This window comes from Colossoma macropomum, unplaced genomic scaffold (genome assembly GCF_904425465.1).
Source record: "Colossoma macropomum unplaced genomic scaffold, Colossoma_macropomum, whole genome shotgun sequence".
In the NCBI taxonomy this organism is placed as follows: Eukaryota; Metazoa; Chordata; class Actinopteri; order Characiformes; family Serrasalmidae; genus Colossoma; species Colossoma macropomum.
In genome coordinates, this window is record NW_023494794.1 from 12,335,872 (window position 1) to 12,357,639 (window position 21,768).

At 38.7% G+C, this 21,768-nt stretch overlaps 1 protein-coding gene across 3 annotated transcripts; it reads left to right on the plus strand.

Annotated features, from left to right (window-relative positions):
- Positions 1–1,515: 1,515 nt before the first annotated feature.
- pax8 (paired box 8) lies at positions 1,516–20,089 on the plus strand. 3 transcript variants are annotated; one of them, XM_036580189.1, is made up of 13 exons: positions 1,516–1,645; positions 2,044–2,183; positions 5,716–5,838; positions 6,929–7,094; positions 8,004–8,201; positions 9,135–9,211; positions 9,322–9,447; positions 10,240–10,409; positions 11,307–11,427; positions 12,700–12,942; positions 13,310–13,411; positions 17,828–17,914; positions 19,144–20,089. In XM_036580189.1, the coding sequence occupies exons 2-13, from the start codon at positions 2,162–2,164 to the stop codon at positions 19,212–19,214; spliced, it is 1,506 nt and encodes a 501-aa protein (XP_036436082.1). In that variant the 5' UTR covers positions 1,516–1,645; positions 2,044–2,161; the 3' UTR covers positions 19,215–20,089. The 3 variants fall into 3 exon arrangements, with proteins under 3 accessions (XP_036436082.1, XP_036436083.1, XP_036436084.1); XM_036580190.1 differs by lacking the exon at positions 2,044–2,183; XM_036580191.1 differs by lacking the exons at positions 2,044–2,183; positions 5,716–5,838.
- Positions 20,090–21,768: the final 1,679 nt, after the last annotated feature.

Genomic DNA, 21,768 nt, shown 5'->3' on the forward strand with positions numbered 1-21,768 from the left:
TAAAAAGACCGATGCCACGCGCCATATGGCTAGAACAGAGTGAGCACTTTTTTCCCACCCGCATTCCGAGAGCCCCGCCCACCTGGGCTGCGGTTGGCTTTTAGCTCGTGTTCACAGTGCTAGAGAGCTCTCGGGTCTGAATTGTAAGCCAATCCTAGCGCGAGGGCGGGGTTTTCTGAATACCGGTGGGAAAAAAACAGACCGCGGCTGAGGAGAGGTGACGGAGTGGCGTCAGGACTGTCAGCAGTATGAGGTGTTTCTGTTTGTTTTACAGAGCTGTGAGAACAACATAGCCCGTGTTAACACTCGCAGGGGGCCGAATACCCCGCTGACTGGCTCGAATTTTAAAACTGTGCCCGGCGAACATGGGACAGTTAAATTTGAGGCCAAGGACTGCTAAAAGAGAGTTTCTGCTGAAGAGGTTGCAAAAACCATGCCAATAAATTCTGTCAAGAACAAGGGTGACGAATAAGAGGACACATAGGTACAGCCGCACAAATTAATAATAATAATAATAAGAAGAAGAAGAAGAAGAAGAAGAGGAAGAAGAAGAAGAAGAGGAAGAGGAAGAAGAAGAAGAAGAAGAAGAAGAAGAGGAAAAAGAAGAAGAAGAACAAGAAGGAGAAGACTATCACTACTAGGCGTAGAAGTAGTAGTAATAATAATGTAATAAATCCTCCACCATCATGATAAACATAATAATAAAAAAAAATAATAATAATAATAATTGCAGATTAATAATTATTGCAAATGGCAGAGAGAACAACAATAAATAAAAAAGAACAGGAAAAACGAAGAAGAAGAAGAAGAAGAAGAAGAAGGAGAAGAAATTTAAAACAGGGGTTTAAAACAGTTCTGCTTTATTACTCCTTAATTACTTGTATTATGCCCTCATAGGCGTATACGTATGCTAAATAAGGCAAAAGGCCAAATATTATACCAAATGAGATCTTTATGGAGTCCTAAATTTGTCTGCAAAAGTACTTCTATTCGTCCAGCCTCTTGACTATTCAAGTGTACTGACTATTCATTTTTGTGCTTACAAGTAATAAAAGTGTGGGCACAACAACAGAGCAGGTGCTTCTCTTAGAGACAGCAGGTCTGCACTGACAGTAATGACACATTACTCTGCAAATCAAGAGCCAAATTGTGTGTAACAGAAACGAGCACTGCAGGCCTAAATGAGCCGGCGTTCACATAGCCCCGGGACTCGAGTCCCATCTCACACTGGATCTAATCACACAGAGCCTGTCAGAGAGCTCAAACAGCTCGGATCATTCACAAATATTTTCGTAAACGTTGACGTCTTGCTGTGTTTCTCTTGTGCTGAGCGAGTTGTTCAAAACTCTGAATCATCCATCTGAACTGCCCGGCGCGAGTAACTGCCCCTCCTCGGTACGTCACAGCCCAGGCCGTCCAATAGGAGCAGCGCGTCGTTTCTCACTGCTAGAGCCTGGGAGAGGCGGTGCCATATAAACACATACAAGCGTGTCAGCTGCTCTCTAGCAGCTTCTGCAACAAAATAGCACGGAGAGCTTGTGAGGAGAAGCTCTAAGGCTGACTGAGGCGAGGACACACTTTCTGCACCTAGTCTGCGTTTTTGGTCGTTGGATAATAACGTACGGACAGTTTTCCTCACCTCAAGGTAACTAGTAACGGTCTATGCTCTGAGAAATGGGTTTATTTGGGTTTCAGTTAACGCTAGCAACTGACCGCGTCAGTTCTCGCCTTATAAGCCCACGTGCCTGTAATGAATGTATGCAATGCAAACTTACCTTTTGCTAAAATTAATTAATTAATTTAACTGCCAAAAAATCAAGATAGACAACCGCAAATCAGACTCTTAATGAAGAGGTTTAAAACTGCTGACTTTAAACAGTCTGAGGGATGCGAACGGGTGGGCTAAACACAGCGGGTAAAACTAGCAGAATACACGATGCTAAGTTTTAAATAGACATAAAATGGCAGGAATCGGCACTGCTAGGCTAACAGCTGTCTTAACTAGGTAAGCCGCTGTTGACCATGTAATATGTCCTTTTGCAGAGCTTTTAAAGTGTCCACGCAGGAGATTTTACACGCGAAGCGAGGCCACTTATGGACTAAAATACAGGGACAGTGCGGACACTTCCCCCGGACTGCGAGCGAGCCAGAGCCCCGAGCAATGTCCAGCACAAGCGGTCGAGGTAAACACTGCTGAACTAGTCTCTTCAGATTTGAGCTGGCGTTTTCTGCTACAGCACATTGCAGACAGGCAGGTAGATCCTCACCGCCGTTTCTGCGCTGTGGCTGTGGGTGGTTTTATATGAGTTCAGTTAGACAAACTGAGAACCGGGTCTGAATCATTACAGTCCGTGTATTAAAGATATGTGTAAATATACAGGGCAGTAATTGAAAACGATGACTGAATATATAGAAAAGGGTCAACGAAGGCATATTCCGAAAGCTAAATTCCGTAAAAATAGTGTTCATATACTATTTAAAAATATTTTTTTAATTAAAAAAGGCAAAACTTTCTAAGCCGTGTTAACTTTTTATAAGTCCATTCAACCATGTTAAATAAATGTTTAATCGATGCAAAAAAATGTACTTCGTGCTAAATCTGGGTTGTGTATTTCCGTGTAGATACTTTTTCAGGAGTAGTTTTTAAGGAGTAAAATTACTCTTGCTAAATAAAAAAAAGTTATTGATTTGGCAAAGAAACAAAAGCTAGCCATAAGTGTTCAAATCCGGCATCAAGAATGTACTCTTTTTTTTACCAAATATTGTAATAAATGATATAATAGAACAGGTTTCCATTTCATGAGCTTGTAAACAGTGCTGGAAACTCTAAACGTTTTTTAATGTATTCATATATGTTCATACTTTTTCTTCTAAAACCCGTGAGTCGTTTAATGTTGAGTTTTGCACTAAAGCAGGCGCTTTAGGACCTGATTAGGGCATTTACCAATATCTGTATGTGGGCTGTACAATGAACAGCAGGGGCAGGGCCTTCATGATTTCCCTAGTGGAGAGTTTGAAATAGTTAATTGGACACTGTTTTGGTGTCTGATATAGAATTGGGGGCAATCCACTGTCACTTCAATTGCCTGCTAGAGAAAGTGAGAGGGGCAGATAGCGCGGTGGGGGACCTGAGAGCTGCCCTGTCATTTTTCATCCTCCCCGCAGTTTCAGATGAGAGTAATTTTGGGTGTACATTGAGGCCCCTGCTCCGAGATTCAATTAGCCGGCGATATTCACTGAATTCGCTATTCTGTTCGTAACCCATTCAAGTCCAACAACTAAATTTAGATAGAGGAAAACGTGTCCTGATGGGTCTAAAGTGATTCAATTTTGTGTAGTTATGCCTTGGAATAACGTCTAACAGTTTTCATTTTTTTCTTGTTGTATTCGTACTTTTCTGCACAAGTTGCTGTTTTGTTGAAAATCATAAAAAACGAAATGATAAATTAAGTGATTAGGAGTTACTGTTTGGCCATATTGCTCGATTGATTTAAAAACAAGGTTAGAGAGCATCTGGAGCAAAGGAAATGTAAAATTTCACTTATAGACATAAATAGGTTAAGAAATGCGTGAAATTGTAGCTACATGATCTGCATTTTGTAGTATAAATGATATTAAAAGCTTCTTTTGAGAAATGCTGAATGTACTGACGGTTTTGGTGCTGGTTGTGTGGAAACTATTATTCGCTCACGCACTTTTTTGGGATACGTGTATTACCGCCTTTCTTTACTGTATTAGCTGTAAACTTAGCTGACAGTGAATAGAGTTACAATCATCATTTTCAAAGATCATATTGCAAAACTAAAGGCTTCGTTTCCATACTATTTTAAGTATACTTACTCACAAGCTAAAACAATGTAGGCTAAATAAATAGAGTTCAACAGTTAGAAATTATTTGTCATTGTCAATGAATGATACTCTTATTTTGCTCAGTTTTAACCCAGTGCTGACTGAAATACTACACGCTAGAAGATGGTTTAAAAGATTATGTACTGAATATTTCAATTTTGGGGGGAACACCAAGAAGTTATTAAATGAGCTGCGCTTAATTATTTTAGTAATTTCTTGATAAAGTATGTCTGATCAACACGTTTTAAATACGAGGCATTCTGGATGTTATTTTTATAACTTAATTCTTGACGTTATACAACTTTCTCAGTCGTTAAGGAATCATCTGCAGCTCTGACAGCTAAAATCCCTTCTTCTTTTCCCTGCTTCCTACAGTTATAATCTGTGAAGTTGCAGAGTAGCAGCATCGTAATAAAATCAATTCATACATTTATCTGCAACATTTTTATTTTATTTCATTGAAAACATGGTCTCAAACGTTCGAACGCCAGTATAAATAAATAAATAAATCTAGAACGTACGTTTCGTTTAACGCAGTTGGAACGAGGCCTGCTGTGTTTTATTTCTTCATTTCTACTTTGCAAGACTCTTAACATTGAGTCATAAATAAATGTCATCATCAATTCTTTGAAGGCAAAAATATGAGACACGCATGCAGATCGCTTGCTTGTAGGAGATGTTGTAGGGGGTCTTTGAGCTTGTGTGTGTGTGTGTGTGTGTGTGTTTAATATCCTGCCGCTTGCTGGAGCTTGGCGAGCAGAGTCCTCCACACTCGGCCGCCAGCGTTAATGGTGCCGTTTGATGTGGAAATGAAAGCTGGGCAGGGGGATTTAAAGGGTTAAATTAAAAGCAATAAGAGAGTTATTGATGCACAGCACGGCACTGACAAAACAGCCAGCATTTCTACACCTTAAAAAAACACGACAGCACTAATCCCTGCTTTCGCTCAAAGACGAGAACTGTATCGTTTGTTAAAACTGACAATGAGAATATATTCTCGATTTAAACGTGTTTTACAGTCTCTCCAAACCAGCGCACGACACTGAATAGCTATGAAGAAAACAGAACTCTCTCAGTGTGCACAAAAACGAGCAGATTCTCTGCAGTTCCTTGTCCTTTTTTCATAGTATTTTTAACTGCCGTCTGAGGTTATATGTCATGCCATTTTTTACCGATGATTTCGATATTTATTCCTTACAGTTGAGGTTTTACAACTGAGAACGTAGCCTAAGAAACAAAGCTATATTTGAGTAGTGAGTTTCCCATTGAATTAACACCAAAAGCGCTGAATTAACACCGACAGAATTTAGTGATCATTCTTAAAACTTAGGTGTTAATTCAACCGTCTTATGTTTATATATAGAGGTTATATCGCAAATCTATCTAAACAGATCTTTCTAATCAAAACACTCTCAGAAAAAGGTACTAAACTGTCACTGGGGTGGTCCCCTCAAGATCTTGAGTACCTTTTCCATTGCAATAATATTTCTGAAGTTGTATTGACTCCACACATCTCCCCCTCTCCGGGCTTTTTATTTCATCGTTTTTTTAAACAATAAGTTATGGAATATTTTGTGTTTATATGGAATGTATTGCGTTTCACAGTATTCATATATATATATATATATATATATATATAACAGATTTTATTTGAGTCATAACCGATTTTCAGTGTACACCTACATACAAACAAGTTTAAGAGTATACAGGCCTAATCCAAGATAAGAAATCAACCTCTAAACATTTTGCTGCCTTTTGGGACTGTAGTTTGCTGTTGTGGCTAAAAGCTGAGGTGAAGTGAGTGGAAGAAGAGTAGTTTTTTTTCCCCTACTGAAAATCCCTTCTGCCTTCTGTGTCCCCCTTTAGGAAATCTGCAGGAATATAGATCTCAAAGCCGCTGTTGTGACAGATTGCCTATAATGTGGAAGACTTGCACAGAGCTGTGTAAACCTGAGGCTGTCAAAATGCTAGTTAGATCCGACGCAAGTGGTCAGTTTCCCCCCTTTTGTCAATGTTTAAGAAGGAAAATATGCCTTTTGCTTGTTCTTACTTGAATTATGTGCGTATTAAACACTGTAGGACAAGAATGTTATGATTCCGATGTGGACAAATGTTCAGGCATATTATATTTTCTATCTTGTGGTCCAGCCTTTAAAAGCAACACATTGATCAATGGTTTAGACATTTGCATTGAGAAAACCCACTAATATATAAAATTTTCTACTTGCTAGATGAATTTAGATTCAGAGTCTAAGCTTCTGATGACTCAAAGTAAAAAGCAATCACATTTTCATCTTCATTATCTAGCTTAAGATAATATTAGTGAGCTGAACATTAGGAATTAAATATAAACTCATGTCCTTTATCTTTAAGTAAGCTATTATTAACAGAGACATTTACAGTTTTTATTACATTAGGAGAAATAATAGAATTGTCTTTGATGCCCAATATTATAACTGATTTATTATTGAAGTTTCCTAACTCGTAAACTCAATCCTTTAACTTAGCAATAACTCAGCCAGTTTTCCATGTAATTATTGAATAATAATAATTCTCATACAATGTAATAAAAGCTGATTACGTGCTTTGCTGATGACTATGCATTGGTATATAGTCATTCGGGTCCTGTTGAAAACAGCCTGCTCTCTTAAAACAGATGTGTTAAAAACAAGACGTGGCATGTTCCATTATGAACAACACATTTTAGCAAAGAACAATTTGCAATCTTAGTTAATGCAGATTTTTAACTCAAAGAACTGTTCTAGTTGCACAGTCTCTCTCATATGAGCCATGTTCTTGTGGCCTTACAGACTAGATTAAACAGCTAACAGTACAAATCGTGTGTTGTTTTGGATAGTGTACACTTAATTTAACACTCCATTTTATTCAAGTAATTTTGTTAACTGGTTTGTGTTAAAAATAATACAAAAGTAATGCCTTGTCCCTAGGCAGACACTTCTATGTGCTGGTAATATCACATCTGTTTCAAGAGTGTGTTTATTTTTTCACACTAGTAGTGCAGTCAGGTGCAGGTTAGGTGGCGTGACATTTACGTATGTTCATCCCCTCTCTCCCCCAGGGCATGGGGGTCTTAATCAACTAGGCGGCATGTTTGTGAATGGACGCCCGCTCCCGGAGGTCATCCGGCAGCGCATCGTGGACATGGCTCACCAGGGTGTGCGCCCCTGCGACATCTCCCGCCAGCTCCGTGTGAGCCATGGCTGCGTCAGCAAAATCTTGGGCAGGTGAGAGGCTAGAGGAAGTCTAAACATTTCCAAAGGGCAGCACGCTGTATAGCTTTATATAATTGGTCATACTAATTTTCATCAATTTTTAAGTACAAAAATGCAAAAGAGGGTTGGAGTGATGGCAAAGAAAAACCACTTGTAGTTGTCTTTTATTTGACTTTAAAATGTAAAGATTCTTTAAAGAACCAAAAGTAATTGTTCCATGGCATTGCTATGAGAGTCTGTGTTAACTTATTTTCAGTCAAAAAAACAACAAAACATGTCATATGACCAAGGATGTTCAAACTTTTGCCTACCACAGTATATAGATACATGTTCATACATCTAGAACATACATACATACATACATCATCTAAACCGCTTATCCTTCTGGGTCGCGGTGGGGTGCTGGAGCCTATCCCAGCTGTCATTGGGCAGAAAGCAGGATACACCCTGGACAGGTCGCCAGTCCATCGCAGGGCAGACAGACAGACACAGTCACACACATACTCACACCTAGGGGCAATTCAGCACGTCCAATCAGCCTGACTGCAGGTTTTTGGACTGTGGGAGGAAAACGGAGTACCCGGAGGAAACCCACGCAGACACGGGGAGAATATGCAAACTCCACACAGAAATGACCCTGATCGCCCGGCCGGGAATCGAACCCAGGCCATTCTTGCTGTGAGGCGACAGCGCTACCTACTGCGCCACCGTGTTGCCCACATCTAGAACATATTAATCATTATAATTAGTAGACATCTGTGCAGAATTTTAAAGGAGGTCTCTTTGGGTGTACTTAACAGTTTAATCCCTTTGTTGATGTCTGGATGTTGCTGTCAAATAGAATTAATTAGACCATGCTCTCTCTCTCTCTCTCTCTCTCTCTCTCTCTCTCTCTATCTCTATCTCTATACACCCTTCCAGATATTATGAGACTGGGAGTATAAAACCTGGAGTGATCGGGGGCTCAAAGCCGAAGGTGGCCACTCCAAAAGTGGTGGAGAAGATAGCAGAGTACAAGCGACAGAATCCTACCATGTTTGCATGGGAGATCAGAGACAGGCTGCTGGCAGAGGGAGTGTGTGACAGCGATACAGTGCCCAGCGTGAGCTCCATTAACAGGTAACAACACAGAGATTGGCATCCATATCTCATAAAAAAATTACAACATTGTGAGAACTGATTCAAATGAATCCCAAACCCAGATTATATGAGATTATTTGATAGTAATACACCATGCACACAAAACCTGGTCATGTTCTTGGTTAAGTCTTTAAATATGTGTATAATGTGTATGATATTATTAACCCACTAAACAACAAGAGCCTGCACTTCAATTGTTCACTCTCGTAACAACGTAACAACATAACAACATAGTTTTAATTTTATACTGTTTCATAGTACACTGTAGTATATAATACATAACAGAATATACCTACAGTATACGTTATTAGCAAAAAGGTCCTATGACTTGTAACAGTATTGGAATACCTTTTGGCACTGAACTATTTAAGAGGTTCATTAAAGAAGTTACTTGAAACGTCATCAAAAACATCCCTGGCCAAATTATATTTTTTTGTTAGGTTTCTAAATGAAAATAAGTTAACACATCCTCTACAGGGAGCAAACTTGTTTTTCCACATGTTGGAAAAACATAAAATATAAAATGTGCCACAAGTTTTAATAATATATAATAATAATAATAATAACAATAATAATAGTAAATGCAGTAGAGAGTAATTTTAGCATTCAACTATGACATAATTGGAATGGCACAAAATTAGCTGTTTTCTGAACACAAAATTAGCTGTTTTCTGAACTCTGAAGTACCATTTAAACATTTAAATGTTTCTTGGAGCTGTCGTGGTTCTATATATAACCATTGTTTTTACTAATGAAACTTTGAAGAAACGCTTTGTGTAGTTACTAAATAATTCCTCTTTACTGAATAATATGCCCTTAGTTAAGGGGTTAACATTACCATTTCTTAACTATATTTGACATTAATTCTCCACTGTGATACAATGACTTAAAACTTTTAAACTTGTGTTCTAGGATCATCCGAACAAAGGTGCAGCAGCCATTTAATGTACCCCTGGACAGCAAAAGCCTGAGCCCAGGCCACACACTAAGTGAGCGCCACTTATTATGTTACTTATATGAATCTTCAGTTTTTTCACTGTACACTTTTAACTCTGAATCTTTCAGCCTGCATATTTAATTTTTTTTTGTTCTTCTGTAGTTCCAAGTTCAGCAGTCACACCTCCCGAGTCGCCTCAGTCTGACTCTCTGGGATCCACCTACTCCATCAACGGCCTGCTGGGCATTCCACAGGCCAGTTCAGAAGGCAAGAGGAGTCATGATGACAGTGAGTCCTTGGGTCTTTCTCAATCGGACATGTCACATGTTCACATAGTCAAACCTGGATAATATTTAACCCCTCATGACTAAATAAAAGCCATAGAAGACTGAACATATGGTTAATGTGAAAAAGAATGAAGACACCATATTATACCCATAACATGTAATACAGGCACGTTGTCCTGCTTTCAGCTAATGTGATACATGTTATAACATACTTAGGGGACATATAGGTTTTTGAAATTGTTTTAATGTTTTCTTTGTTGGTTTGAAATAAGTAACATAAGTAACATATCCAAAGATTAACCAGGTTTATTTTGGGGACCATTATGTCAAATGTGTAAGCATTTGTGGGAATACTTTTGACAGTACTAGACATACCACAGGCATTTTATCCTCTTGTTGTGATGTCAGCACTTATCAGCACTCAAATCTTTCAGCTTTGGCACAGAAGAGTTTCAATACTTGCTTTAACATAAAATCAAATTATTACATATAAGAATACCTACTCTGCATAGCTAGGAGGACACTTTAATTAACGTGTAGCTCACCGTTGCAGGTATTAGTGGATGTTTTATTTGCTGGTGTTTTTAGTTAATTAAAACAGTAAAAAATTCACATTTCAAAAGAAGCCATAGTCTCTCCAAACTTTGATAGGCAGTGTATCTTCATGTTTCTTAGTAACAGGGAGTAACTGTGAAGTATAATGACATGAACTAATGCATTCACAACAAACTCCAGTGACAACAAACAAATACCTGTTAACTTATTAAGTCTTATGGTCTGTGTCATTTCCAAGGTGACCAGGAGAGCTGTCGGCACAGCGTGGACTCCCAGGGCAGTGGAGGCGGGCCCAGGAAGCAGTTGAGGCCCGAACACTTCCCCTCCCAGCACCTGGACTGCGGCTTTGAGCGGCACCACTACACCTCAGACACATTCAGCCCCACCGTGTCTGGCAAGAGCGAGCAGGTTCATACAGCACAGTACATGTGCCTTAAAGGAATATTGCCATATTTTTAAACCTAAACATCACATGGTTGATAATCATAAACAATATTTTTTTCTGTAATTAGAAAAGTGCAGAAAACCTGTGACATAAAACACAATTATGATAGAAGCCAATGGGAAGGTGCTTCAGCAAGTGCGCATTGACTTTAGCTCTAAGTGTTTAGAGTTGTCATTGTTTTCTGTTCTTTTTGTAAGTACAGAAAAGTGTGTCTAAAGGATTGTACGATGAATATAAATAGTGAAGCTGATGTCTATTAATTTATTTTCAAAACAAGAATCATAAATAATAATATATTCAATTGTAATATTCAATTATCTAAAATAAATGATAGTTTTAATTCATTTAATTTAAATTAATTTGGCTCTTGGATAATATCTATTCAGTTTTGATGTTTACAGTGTTACTGTAAAATTTGAAAAAAATAACAGAAATATGAGTGTGTTGTATGCAAGTTTTGGCGCCACAGTTACAGTTGCTAAATTGAACATTTTGGGAAAACAACATAAAACATAAAATGTTTTTTTTTTGGTTGTTTTTGTTTTTTGTTTTTTTTTTCGGAATATGTTAAGCAAATCAATAGACGTTTCATTGCTCATGTTAAGTTTATTTCCTGTGGAGGAAATTATTTTCACTTAGAAAACAAAAAAGTAATTTGACCAGGGGGGTTCAAACTTCGTTTTTGTTTAATGTTTAATAAACAGCGTTTAGCATTTTCAGGCATGGTACATCAGGAGCGTATAATGCGAGGAAAAGTAAAGCTTACCCAAATTAGTTCAATAATATTTACTAGGCTTTCTTGTTTATCTGTGTTACAGTGTTAGATGGTATTTAATTTTTGTTCTCTGTCTGTTCTCCAGTCCTTGTATCCTCTCTCTCTCCTCAACGGCAGTCTAGAGGAGGGCAAGAGTGGTCTTGCAACATCCAGCACCACCATTGGCCGGAACCTAGCAACACACCAGGGCTACACCGTGGTCACAGGTGAATGACAAGCTCAAATGCTTTTTTCTCTTTCTTTCATTTTTTCTCTGTATTTTCCTCCACAAGCATGGAGGTACATCAAGAGAAACGTACCATGCACAACACTTGTCATAATCTTTTACATGAATGAGCATAGACATGCATAGGATGGTCTCTGTGCTAAGTGGGTGGCTGCATCCTGCCATGCTCAAGCATGCATTATGAAATAAATTTGGCTAATTACTATGACCCATACAGAGTCCTATAAAAACAGGTGCAGAAACTTCCACATCACGTACTGTGACAGCTAATCATTGCTGTGCCTCTTCATAATTTATATTTAACCCCTTAAACTCTAGGCCTATAACTCAGTTAATAAATTGTCCATATCTTTAACTTCCCAGTCCATACAATCCATATTTGAAAATTAAGCTGTAAAACAGCACGTTTCGAAATGATTGTATTTGTGATGTCTCTGAAACCAGGGTGCTTACACATATCTAACTGTTCAGCCTAAAGCAGTTTAGCCCCATTTATTCATACTTTTATGTTATAAGGAGTGTTTCGGTCCAGACTGCTTTTTTAATGAGGCAAAATACAGGGCAGCCAGTAAGAGGTCATTTACTTATATCAGGTATAAGGTAAAAACAAAAAAATAATCAAAGGGATTAATAGAGGTTATAAAATAGTCATGTAAAATTAATTCTGACTGTTTTTGGTGCACACATCATAAAATGGGAAAAAATACATGCAAGACAAATGTAGGATATTATTGGCACCATTGGCCCTGCACTCTAGTCCAAAAGATTGGGCTTAACTTTGTAAATGGCCAGCGCTTGTCTGTGGGCCCAAAGTTTTATTACACACTTCTGCAACCTAAAAATAGCTCAACCAGTTTGCACTGAAGCCCCTGTAGTTCCTAAATAATAAGGCTTAGTATCTTATAAGCCTGGGATTTTAATGGGTTAATCTGTTTACTCTTAAAAATAAAAGTGCCAAAAATGAGTTATTTGAAGTGATGCTGTACATGTAAATTATTAACTTTATAATTCAGTAACTACTATTAATTATTTCAGTAACTACTTTGAAAGTAATTTGAAGCTTTTTAGTTATGAGAGTGAGGAACTGAAAGAGTTTAAGGGGTTAATTGCATTTTTTTTTTCATATTTTAGTTTTGCATATGTAGTGGGGCTCCATTTACTGCTGCCACAAATCCATTTCATTTTCACATTAAGTTAATTCCATTATTTCATTCTCCCCACCTGTCCATCGCATGCATGGCTTCCACCTCAGACCCCCTCCAGCCTCTTCCCATCTGCCTGAAACAGGAAATGTCACCCGAGGGGGCCAGTTCAAGCCCCTCCCCCAGCATTATCGCCAACTCATCCTTCTTGGATATGGGCTCTATTTCGGCTCCGTCGCCGGTGTCCATGGGTAACAGTTGCAGCAGCTCCACACATTTCTCTCATGCCTTCAACTCATTCCCCCATCACACGCCAGTGTATGGCCAGTTCAGCAGCCAGTCTCTCATTACAGGTAAAAACCAGTAATAGATTTTAACCCACACCTTCATGCACCTTACTATACAAGTAAAGTGTAGTATGCTATGTGCTGATTGGTCTAATATTGCAAATCTCAGCCCAATTTAAAAACAATGGTGTCAAAAGGGTTTTTTCGGAACAAATCACTATTGGTTCCCTTAAGAACCTTACAGTGGATGGCTCTTTAAAAAATTACATTGAAACCTCTTAGAAGAAATGTTCTTTAGGGATATAGTTCTTTTATGGCATTGCTCCAAAGAACCCTTTTTGTACCTTTTGTACCTCTCTTTTCAAAGTGCTGGACTCTTAAACACTAAAGTAATCTTTTTTTTGCCTGTTTTTTGCGTATGTGCATGTCACAGGACGAGATATGGTGAGCTCCACTCTCCCTGGATATCCTCCACACATTCCCTCAGCAGGTCAAACAGGTTACTCATCTTCCGCCATCACAGGAATGGTAGCAGGTGAGAGCGCTGTCTAAAAGCACACTCCATATGTTAAACACTGAACACAATAGGCCACTCCAACACATTCACCACACAAAATTCCATGTGGCCTGTAGTGCATATCAGTTTAGATATTCCTTAGGAATTAATGTTAAATCACTTTTTAAATTGACCTTCCCAGCTGCATTGTGAGTTGCCTAATAAATTAGCCACCTCCATCTCTATAAAAAAGGAGTAGGCATATAACTTCATGAGAAGAGAAAATCTTCAAAATTGCACAGAAGGTTCAAAAAACAAGGTTCCTAAATGTTTATTGGCTTGGACGTACAGTTCCAGGAAATACCTCCATTTTTTACATCCAAAATGCAGAATGATTCTGTTCAAAGTTCAAACACTCTAACATCTCATTTAGGAATATTTTTCTTTAGGGAACCATCCATTACAAGTTCTTTAGGGAATTAAGAGAGCTTCTTGTATTCTGTGGCTTTTTCTGCCTTGGCCTAATCACATTGAGCCACTGATGCTAGTTTCCTCTCTTCTCTAGCGTCCCTCCTGCTTTTTTGCCTGCAGTCATCCACAACCTGGATGATGAAATCAATATTAAAACCATTATTGTTTCCATAACTGTTATGCAATATTTATGCAAGTTCCTTTATTCTAATGGTGCACATAAAAGCTCCTTCAGTGCTCCCTTGTGAAGAGCCTTCAGCCTGCAAAACTTAGATAAGTGATAGTTACAAGCCAGGTCCGTAAGGTGCACACGACAAAAACACGTGACAAAACAGCCGGACCGCGCATATTATCAGCATTAAGCTAGAGGTAAATAGCACAAGACCGACTGAACCCCATCACAACCAGCCTTCTCAAGAACACCATCAGTGCTGCATTCCACAAATACCACAAAAAATATGAATCTCCAAAAATAAGATAATGGAAGTCTAGCAAAATAGCATGCCACAATTTACAGACCTTTAGCTACAAAGCTGAAAGATCATAACATCCAGAATAATTAAAATATATACAGCAACACTTGCCAGACTGGTAATGTGAACATACATGTATGTTAAAATAAATATGTGCTCATTTTGCCCAACAACAGCCACCCAGTTTGTCAAGGACGTTTTCTTCACTGACCTGAGCCAGTATTTTTCTGCTTGTTTTAGTATTTAGTGTGTGGTTATTTCTTGCTTTTTTATTCTATAACCAGTAAGGTAGCACCCCAGTGTCTACAATGTATAAAATGATCTGGCTTGTATTGTATGGCACCTTTATTTTTAAGACTGTAGGGTCGGGCACAGATTTAAGTCTAATCTATGTCTGCAAAGTGCATCACCAATGGTAATGCAAGACTGAAAATTCTTGTTAGTTGAGAACCAGGCTTAATTTGGGGTGAGAAACTAGTCCATAGTGTCATAAAGAAATGATTTGATGAAAAATTAGATTAGGTGATAATAAATGGGCTGTGGTCTCAGAGTGAGAGACAGAAAGAAATAGAGAGAGAGAGGGAAAGAGAAAGAGAGCAAGGGAGAGAAAGAATGAGAGTGCTATGAGGGCAGGTTTGGAGATTAACAGGAAGGAGAGGTGGGTTAATGAGTAGCTTTGCTCGCTTTGGTGAACTGCATCGCAGCAGAGGATGGCCCAGGGGGGACGAAGGAGCAGAGCGAGGGTTCCGCCCTGCTGCCCGCGCGCCCCCAGCTCGACCACACATCGCCATGGGAACTGTGGGGCCCCAAGGAGGGCGGTGGGATGGGGGGCAGTGATGGGTGGCATTGGACAGGGAGAGAAGGAGGACTGAAAAATGTACAGTATGTGTGTGCACTGTGTATATAGGTGTGTGCTTTTGAAGCACACCTAGAAGCATTTTTTAATTCTTGTATTTTCTCATTCTTGAATACTAGAATACAAGATTCCATTCTTGTTATCAGTAATTTTTGGAAATATCAGCTACTTACAGCGCAGGTGTTCAACAATTTTTGCTACAAATGTATTTTCCTCATATTCCTTTACAAGGACGCCTTGGGCATGTACGTAGATCAGTCACTACACTCTTAAAAAGATGCACAAAAGGATTCGTTTGGGTGATGCCATTGAGGAAACATATGGTCCATATATTGAAAGTAAGCTACAGAAACAGCCTGTTTTTCATTGTTTTAGTGATGCCACAAAAAAAGTTGAATACCAACCCTACAGTGTACACTGAAGTTATAAGCAACATTTCAGGCCAGACTGCTTTTTGAATGAAACGCAATACAGGTCAGCCAATTAGAACAGAGCTCATTTACATATATCAATCTTAAAAGCACAGTAACAAACACAATCAGTTTAATTGTAAGGGATAAAGAGATTGGAAAATGATAATGTAAAAAATAATTATGATTGTTTTTGGTACATAAACTTCAAAAAAGTTCAAATCATAGGTTCTTCCTTGAGGTGTAGGTCCAAGCCAAGACTCATTTAGGAACTTTATTTTTAAGAGTGTAAATTGGTTTCACATTTTTAGGCGTGTCCATGGTTTCATTAAAATGAATGCGAAACATCTCATAGAACATTGTTCCGTATCCTCAGTAAATATTTTGTTTCCATAAATTTCTCCATACTGTTGTACACCTATCACTGACATAGTCACATTTTTACAAATGTTTGGATGACTAAATCTGAAATTTAATTTAATCTTTTATACTACATTTTAAATCATGGGCCTAAATAAAGAATTCAAATGGGTGAGAGGAAGCACATGAGCAAGACAAAGAGAGTTAGAGGAGGAGGATAGGGAGAGGATGAGTGAGAAAAACAGAGTTGTCTGTAGAAAATGTATGTTTAAAGGACATCAGTGTGAGAGAGCATTGAATATAAGGGACTGGTTGGTGTGTCTGTCTGTGAGTGTGTGTGGTGTGATGGGCCTCCCTTTTTTTTATTTGAAGTCTGTCCTCCGAAGCGCGAAATGAGAGGGTCTGATTTATTATTTTTTTCTGGTGGGCTTGCTGAGAGGAAGCGTTCATACACAATTACTCACAGAGCACTGTGTGTGTGTGAAGTGGGGGGGTTAGGGAGGCTAGGCAGAGGGGATTCAATCCTGCCGACATAATTACCAATTAGATATTGGAATGTTTAAAAAAAAGAAAAGAGACAGAGAGAGAGAGAGAGAGAGAGAGAGAGAGTGCGTGAAAGGTTAAAGAAGGAAGTAAGGGACGGAGGGAGGAAGAGAGGACGGGGACTGACGCTAGAGAGAGGACGCCGGGTGTACGCACCAGTGAGCGGAGGGATTTTTAGCCCCCAGCCCTCCACCTGGCCGACGGATTAATGGTTTACAAGGCACCCTTAACCGTCGAGTGAATGATGTGCTAAGGCAGAGCATAGCCTGGCAGAAGGACAAACGGACGTCTGTGAGTGCCTGTGCAAAAAGCAACCCTGTATGTGTTTCACCAACAAGCATAAGAAAACCTTTTGAAATGCCTCTACGGTACATTTTACAGTAGGAGTGCAATTGTTACAGTAAATGCCTTACTGGCTTGAAAAACAATAAACCATGTTTTACACACCCAGGCATTAAAAAGTCCATATTATGGAAACTGTTTGTTTTGTCTCTTTCAAAAACCAAGGCAATTAGTCTATTCAGCCTACAGGTTGGCCCTGCCCATTCATTGTGGAGTTATATAGAGAGTTTCAGGCCAAACTACTGTTTTGAGCTCCATGACATGTTTGGAGGCCACATTTAGCTTATTTATCGTAGAAATAGAGATGCAAGGCTATCGTTGCTGACAACCACGAGAACTCAACAGCCACCGAATTTGTTTCTGTAAAAATGCATACTTACTATTCTTACTAACATAGTAAGTCATACCTTGTCCTAAAACATATCAACTGGTCCATGTGACCTTAGTTATATCTGGGTGCGGCTTTGGTTATGTATTAAAATGGAAACTATTTGGGTGATTATTGAACTCTGTTGTTTGTTAGCCTCCCAGCTCCAGTGCTAAGTGGACTCTAAACATGTCTTTGCTGACTGATTACTAGTGGTAAAAATATAGTGGAAAATTGTGTACAATTTTAAGAGATAGAGGGTGGAAAATAGTTATGCAAAAATAAATGATAAGTATTTTTCATGCGTAAACCCAAATAAACTTTGTAAGTGGAACAAGAAAAATGCAGCATATGGCATCTTTAAAATTTTCAAGATAACCCACAAAAGCCCCACATCCAACACAGCACTGAATGTGAATATTTCAATTGATGTGATTTTCTTACATCAAATATTTTTGTGCACTGATGTCTTTGCATTGTATGGCTAAATATGTGTAGTCTGTATAATAATGTTTACTTCTCATGGAGATTATTAAAGTACATCCATCCATCTTTGTACAGTGTCATGTAATTGTATGTGCAGTTGTTTATGCATGTTTGTTTAATAGTGCTGAATGCGCCTGTCTCTTGCAGGTGCAGAGTACTCAGGCCAAACTTACACACACTCACCCTACACGTCTTACAGTGACGCGTGGAGATTCACCAACTCCAGCATACTAGGTAAGCCAAAACTTTCAAAAAGTTCAGAGTGTTGGTCAACAGTGAAAATGGATGGGGTTTTGATTTCTGATGTCATTGACTGCCTGGCATTTAAGCAGCATCAGCCCCTAAAAGTTTAAAAATGTTTTCTGGCTTCTGCTTATCAGATATTTTGGAAAACTTTATGTCAGCGTGCTCGTGTTCTCTGTTTCAACCCTCATCAATCCAGAACTTTGGCCTCCTTAGGTTAGTTGTAAGCCATTTTCGGAGGACATGTGGAAAATTATCAGTGACCTGTGCACAAATTAAAGGAGAACCACCATGCAGTTTTTACACAGGGTTTCAGTCACATGACATCCAGTAGACCCCACACACACACACACACACACACACACACACACACACACAGACTTGAGGTGGGCACTGAGCTTGCTTGCTGACAAATAGGCCTGCTTGTGTCAATTGCTCGAGGTTGTTCAGCGTTTTTTAGAGGACATTTACAGGGCAGTCACAAGACAGCCATTAACTTTGAGCCAGGTGATCTTCTAGCTTTAAACAAACAAATTACACATCACAGAGACAAAAAATCCTTAAAATATTCAAAGCTACAGTGGCGCACCAGAGTCATTATATATGACAAAATATACCTTTATGTCTAATTCCATCAAAAGGTTTAAAAAAAGGTCTTTTTTAACCTTTTGACATTTTTACAATTTTTTTTTTACGAACATATTGAAGTTCTTGATTTTTGGATGAGTTTTCTGATAGTCCAATTAAATGTTTTTCTCAAAATACATATTTCCAAGTTTAGAGGTTTTGATTTTTATGTACATCCCTAAAGTAAGATATATTGCAAAAATAAGCTATTACTACAAGCATAACAAACAGTTTAACATCACGTCTTTGTCTGAATTAACCCACAAACAAGTATTTTAACATATTCAGTATTAACAGTGTTTACATAGCTGAATAAGGGAGGACAGTGACAAGCAAGAATGTATAGAAACACAACACTACCTTCCACATCCAAGCAAGTACGGAGCAGTAAAATAGTCCCAAATAGTACCAATATAAGTTTATATGCATCTCCTTTATCAGGTCTTCCCATAAAATGAAAACGATAGAAGTATTTTTCCACCAAATCTTACTTCAAAAGCACTAAAATAAATTTATAAAATGTATTTTTTAAGGAAAAACATTGGTTTTCGCCGTTATTCACAGTCTTGTTAAATCTCTGTCTCCCCCTACAGGCTCTCCGTATTACTACAGCTCCGCACCCCGCTCGGCCCCGCCTTCTACCGCTGCGTACGACCACCTCTAGTGTCACACGAGCACTGTGGACAAAAAACTGGATGGACATGAGAAAAAAAGGGACCTTTCTGGTCTTCTCCTTCAGCTACAGAGGGAAATCAAGAGGAAAAATTAAAGGATATGAAGGACATGAAGAAGACCCCTCTTCATGGACAACACCTCTCGTTGTTGACGGCTGTTGGTTTGATTATTTATTCACGTCGTTGACAGCTTCAACCGAGGCAAACTTACAAACCGCACAAGTTTACATCCTCCATTTAACCAGCTTTCATACCTCGCCCCGGGTTTGGCTTTTAAAAGCCATATGAATTTGCATTCATCAACTACGACCAGCAGCCAAAGATCATCTTACTGCACAACTTTCTGTCCAACAGGAGTTCATGACCTGTGGTACATCCTCTGAAGAAAAACATGAAAACTACGGTTCGTATGTTGTGTTCATAAGCCTGTGAGGATTTCTGAGCAAAAGACCTGCAGTTCATCATCATCATCATCATCATCATCATCATAAGCAGCAAATGCCAGTGGTTATAAAGCTGGTGTCTGGTCCCTCTGAAATGAAAGAACATTACACACCACAAACCGTGTGTTTGTTATTTGGGCCCATGTGTAAATAATGTAGAAAAGGAAAACCCTTATTGAAAATCCCCTTTTATGCTACAAAAATTAGGAGTGAATTTTATGGGAACGAATTAGTAAATTGCAAAAGAAGTTAAAGGTTTTAAAATGTTTTATTTTATCCTTCCTGTATGTAATTACAATTGTTGTGAAATGGTTTCGCTAAGATCTGTGATTAAACTATTTCTTTTTATTGTACTGTCAAGTATATAATAATAATCAATTTCTACAGAATTATTTTTAATTAAATAAAGCATGACAAACTGACTTCTTCCTTTTTATATCAGTGGATGACAGAAAACGTTTTTTCTGTCTATAAATGCTGTACGGTCCCAAATGGTTACAATCATATAGTGCAGTAAACTGTTATTCACTTTGTTGGGTCATTCTGCTACATTTGGGTTTGCGCGCCTGAAGGCTTTTGTATGACCACTGCATGTTATTACTGTCATTTCAGTTTTTAAATAAGATAAATTTTAATTTGACCAATGTGATTGCCCCTCAATTCCAGAATAATCTCTTTTTAAAGAACTTCAGCTATAATCTAATTGAGATTATCAATCATACATTATGAACCAGTGTAATTATTATTATTATTATTATTATTATTATTATTATTATTATTATTATCTCCTCTTAAAAGCCACACCCAGTAATGCTGCATGTTTCGCAAGTCAGTGGTTTAACGTAACGCTTGAAAGGGGCAAAAGCAATGATCCCGAAAACACGCGCATCTGTTTAATTTCCTTTTTTATTTTCTGCTTGGTGTACTTTTATTCGCAATTATTTCTCCGCTCTTTGCGGCCTCATTACAGCGGCGCTTTAACGAGGCCACGCTCTGACGCGCTCGCGGCCCACCTGGATCCAGCGTCCTGTGAGCTCGCGCAGAGTCCCGCCCTTCCTCACAGAACGCGCGCCCATTTTAAAGGGACGGTACACCAGTTTCTCAAATTTGAGTCCTTACGGACTGGTTCTGAGCGTTTACGTTTTCTCTGTAATGTAGTGGTACAACAGTGGTAAATCTGAAAATAAGATTTACTTGGCCTCGCAGCGCCATACGCGCCATTAATATGTTTTAAAATAAAATTTAGGCCAAAACCTTATCTTGGAACGTCTTAGAGCAGACCGGCTATTAATAATGCAATACATTTATTTGAGGTAGCTTTTAGAGGAATTAAACTCCTCAGGAAAAAATCGGTGGAATCCCCCCTTAAAAACGCCTCACATCAGACAGCTGGAAATGAGGACTAACGGACGACAACTGAGCAGCTCGACAGTTATAGACGTTACAGAGGCTTATTTAACGGGCTAAATGCTACAAGAGAAGGTGGACAACCATGTCTGAGTGAAGCTAAAGTTTTATACCGTCGAAAACCCTGCAGTTAGATAAAATTCATGTTTGTTGAGCTGTAATAGTTGTTATACGGTTAGTTTTAACAGACTAAAACATTTAAAAGAAGATGGATGACCGTGTCTAAGCTAAGCTAGTCTTACACAGTAGGCCCGTTTATGAACGTGCATAGGCCTTAACTCTTTCTCTGTAGCATTTTAGCATCGATTATATTTTTTTTGTCCCTATTAACTATATTACCAAGTATGCGACAAACCAGAGGGTTTTAGCGGTGATTAAAAGACTCATTTGGATAATTAATAATTTTACTACATTATGTCACGTTGCTGGCAGAAAATTCGCAGCATCTCACAGTGCCTTTAGGTCTTTAAGGCTGGTTTTGAATTAAAAGGCTCCAGAGGTCTTGTAAGGCTACATCTGCTGAGTTGAGCACTGTTTAATTGACAACATGTTTAATTGCTGTGGTTCAGGTTACTCATGAGATCTCTCTCATCCTTGAGTCACTCAGAAAAGCCCAGGAATGACCCACTCTGTGGCTTTCTATTCTAGCCTCACTTTGTTCCTGCAGTACTTGACCCTCAAGCTTTGCACACAC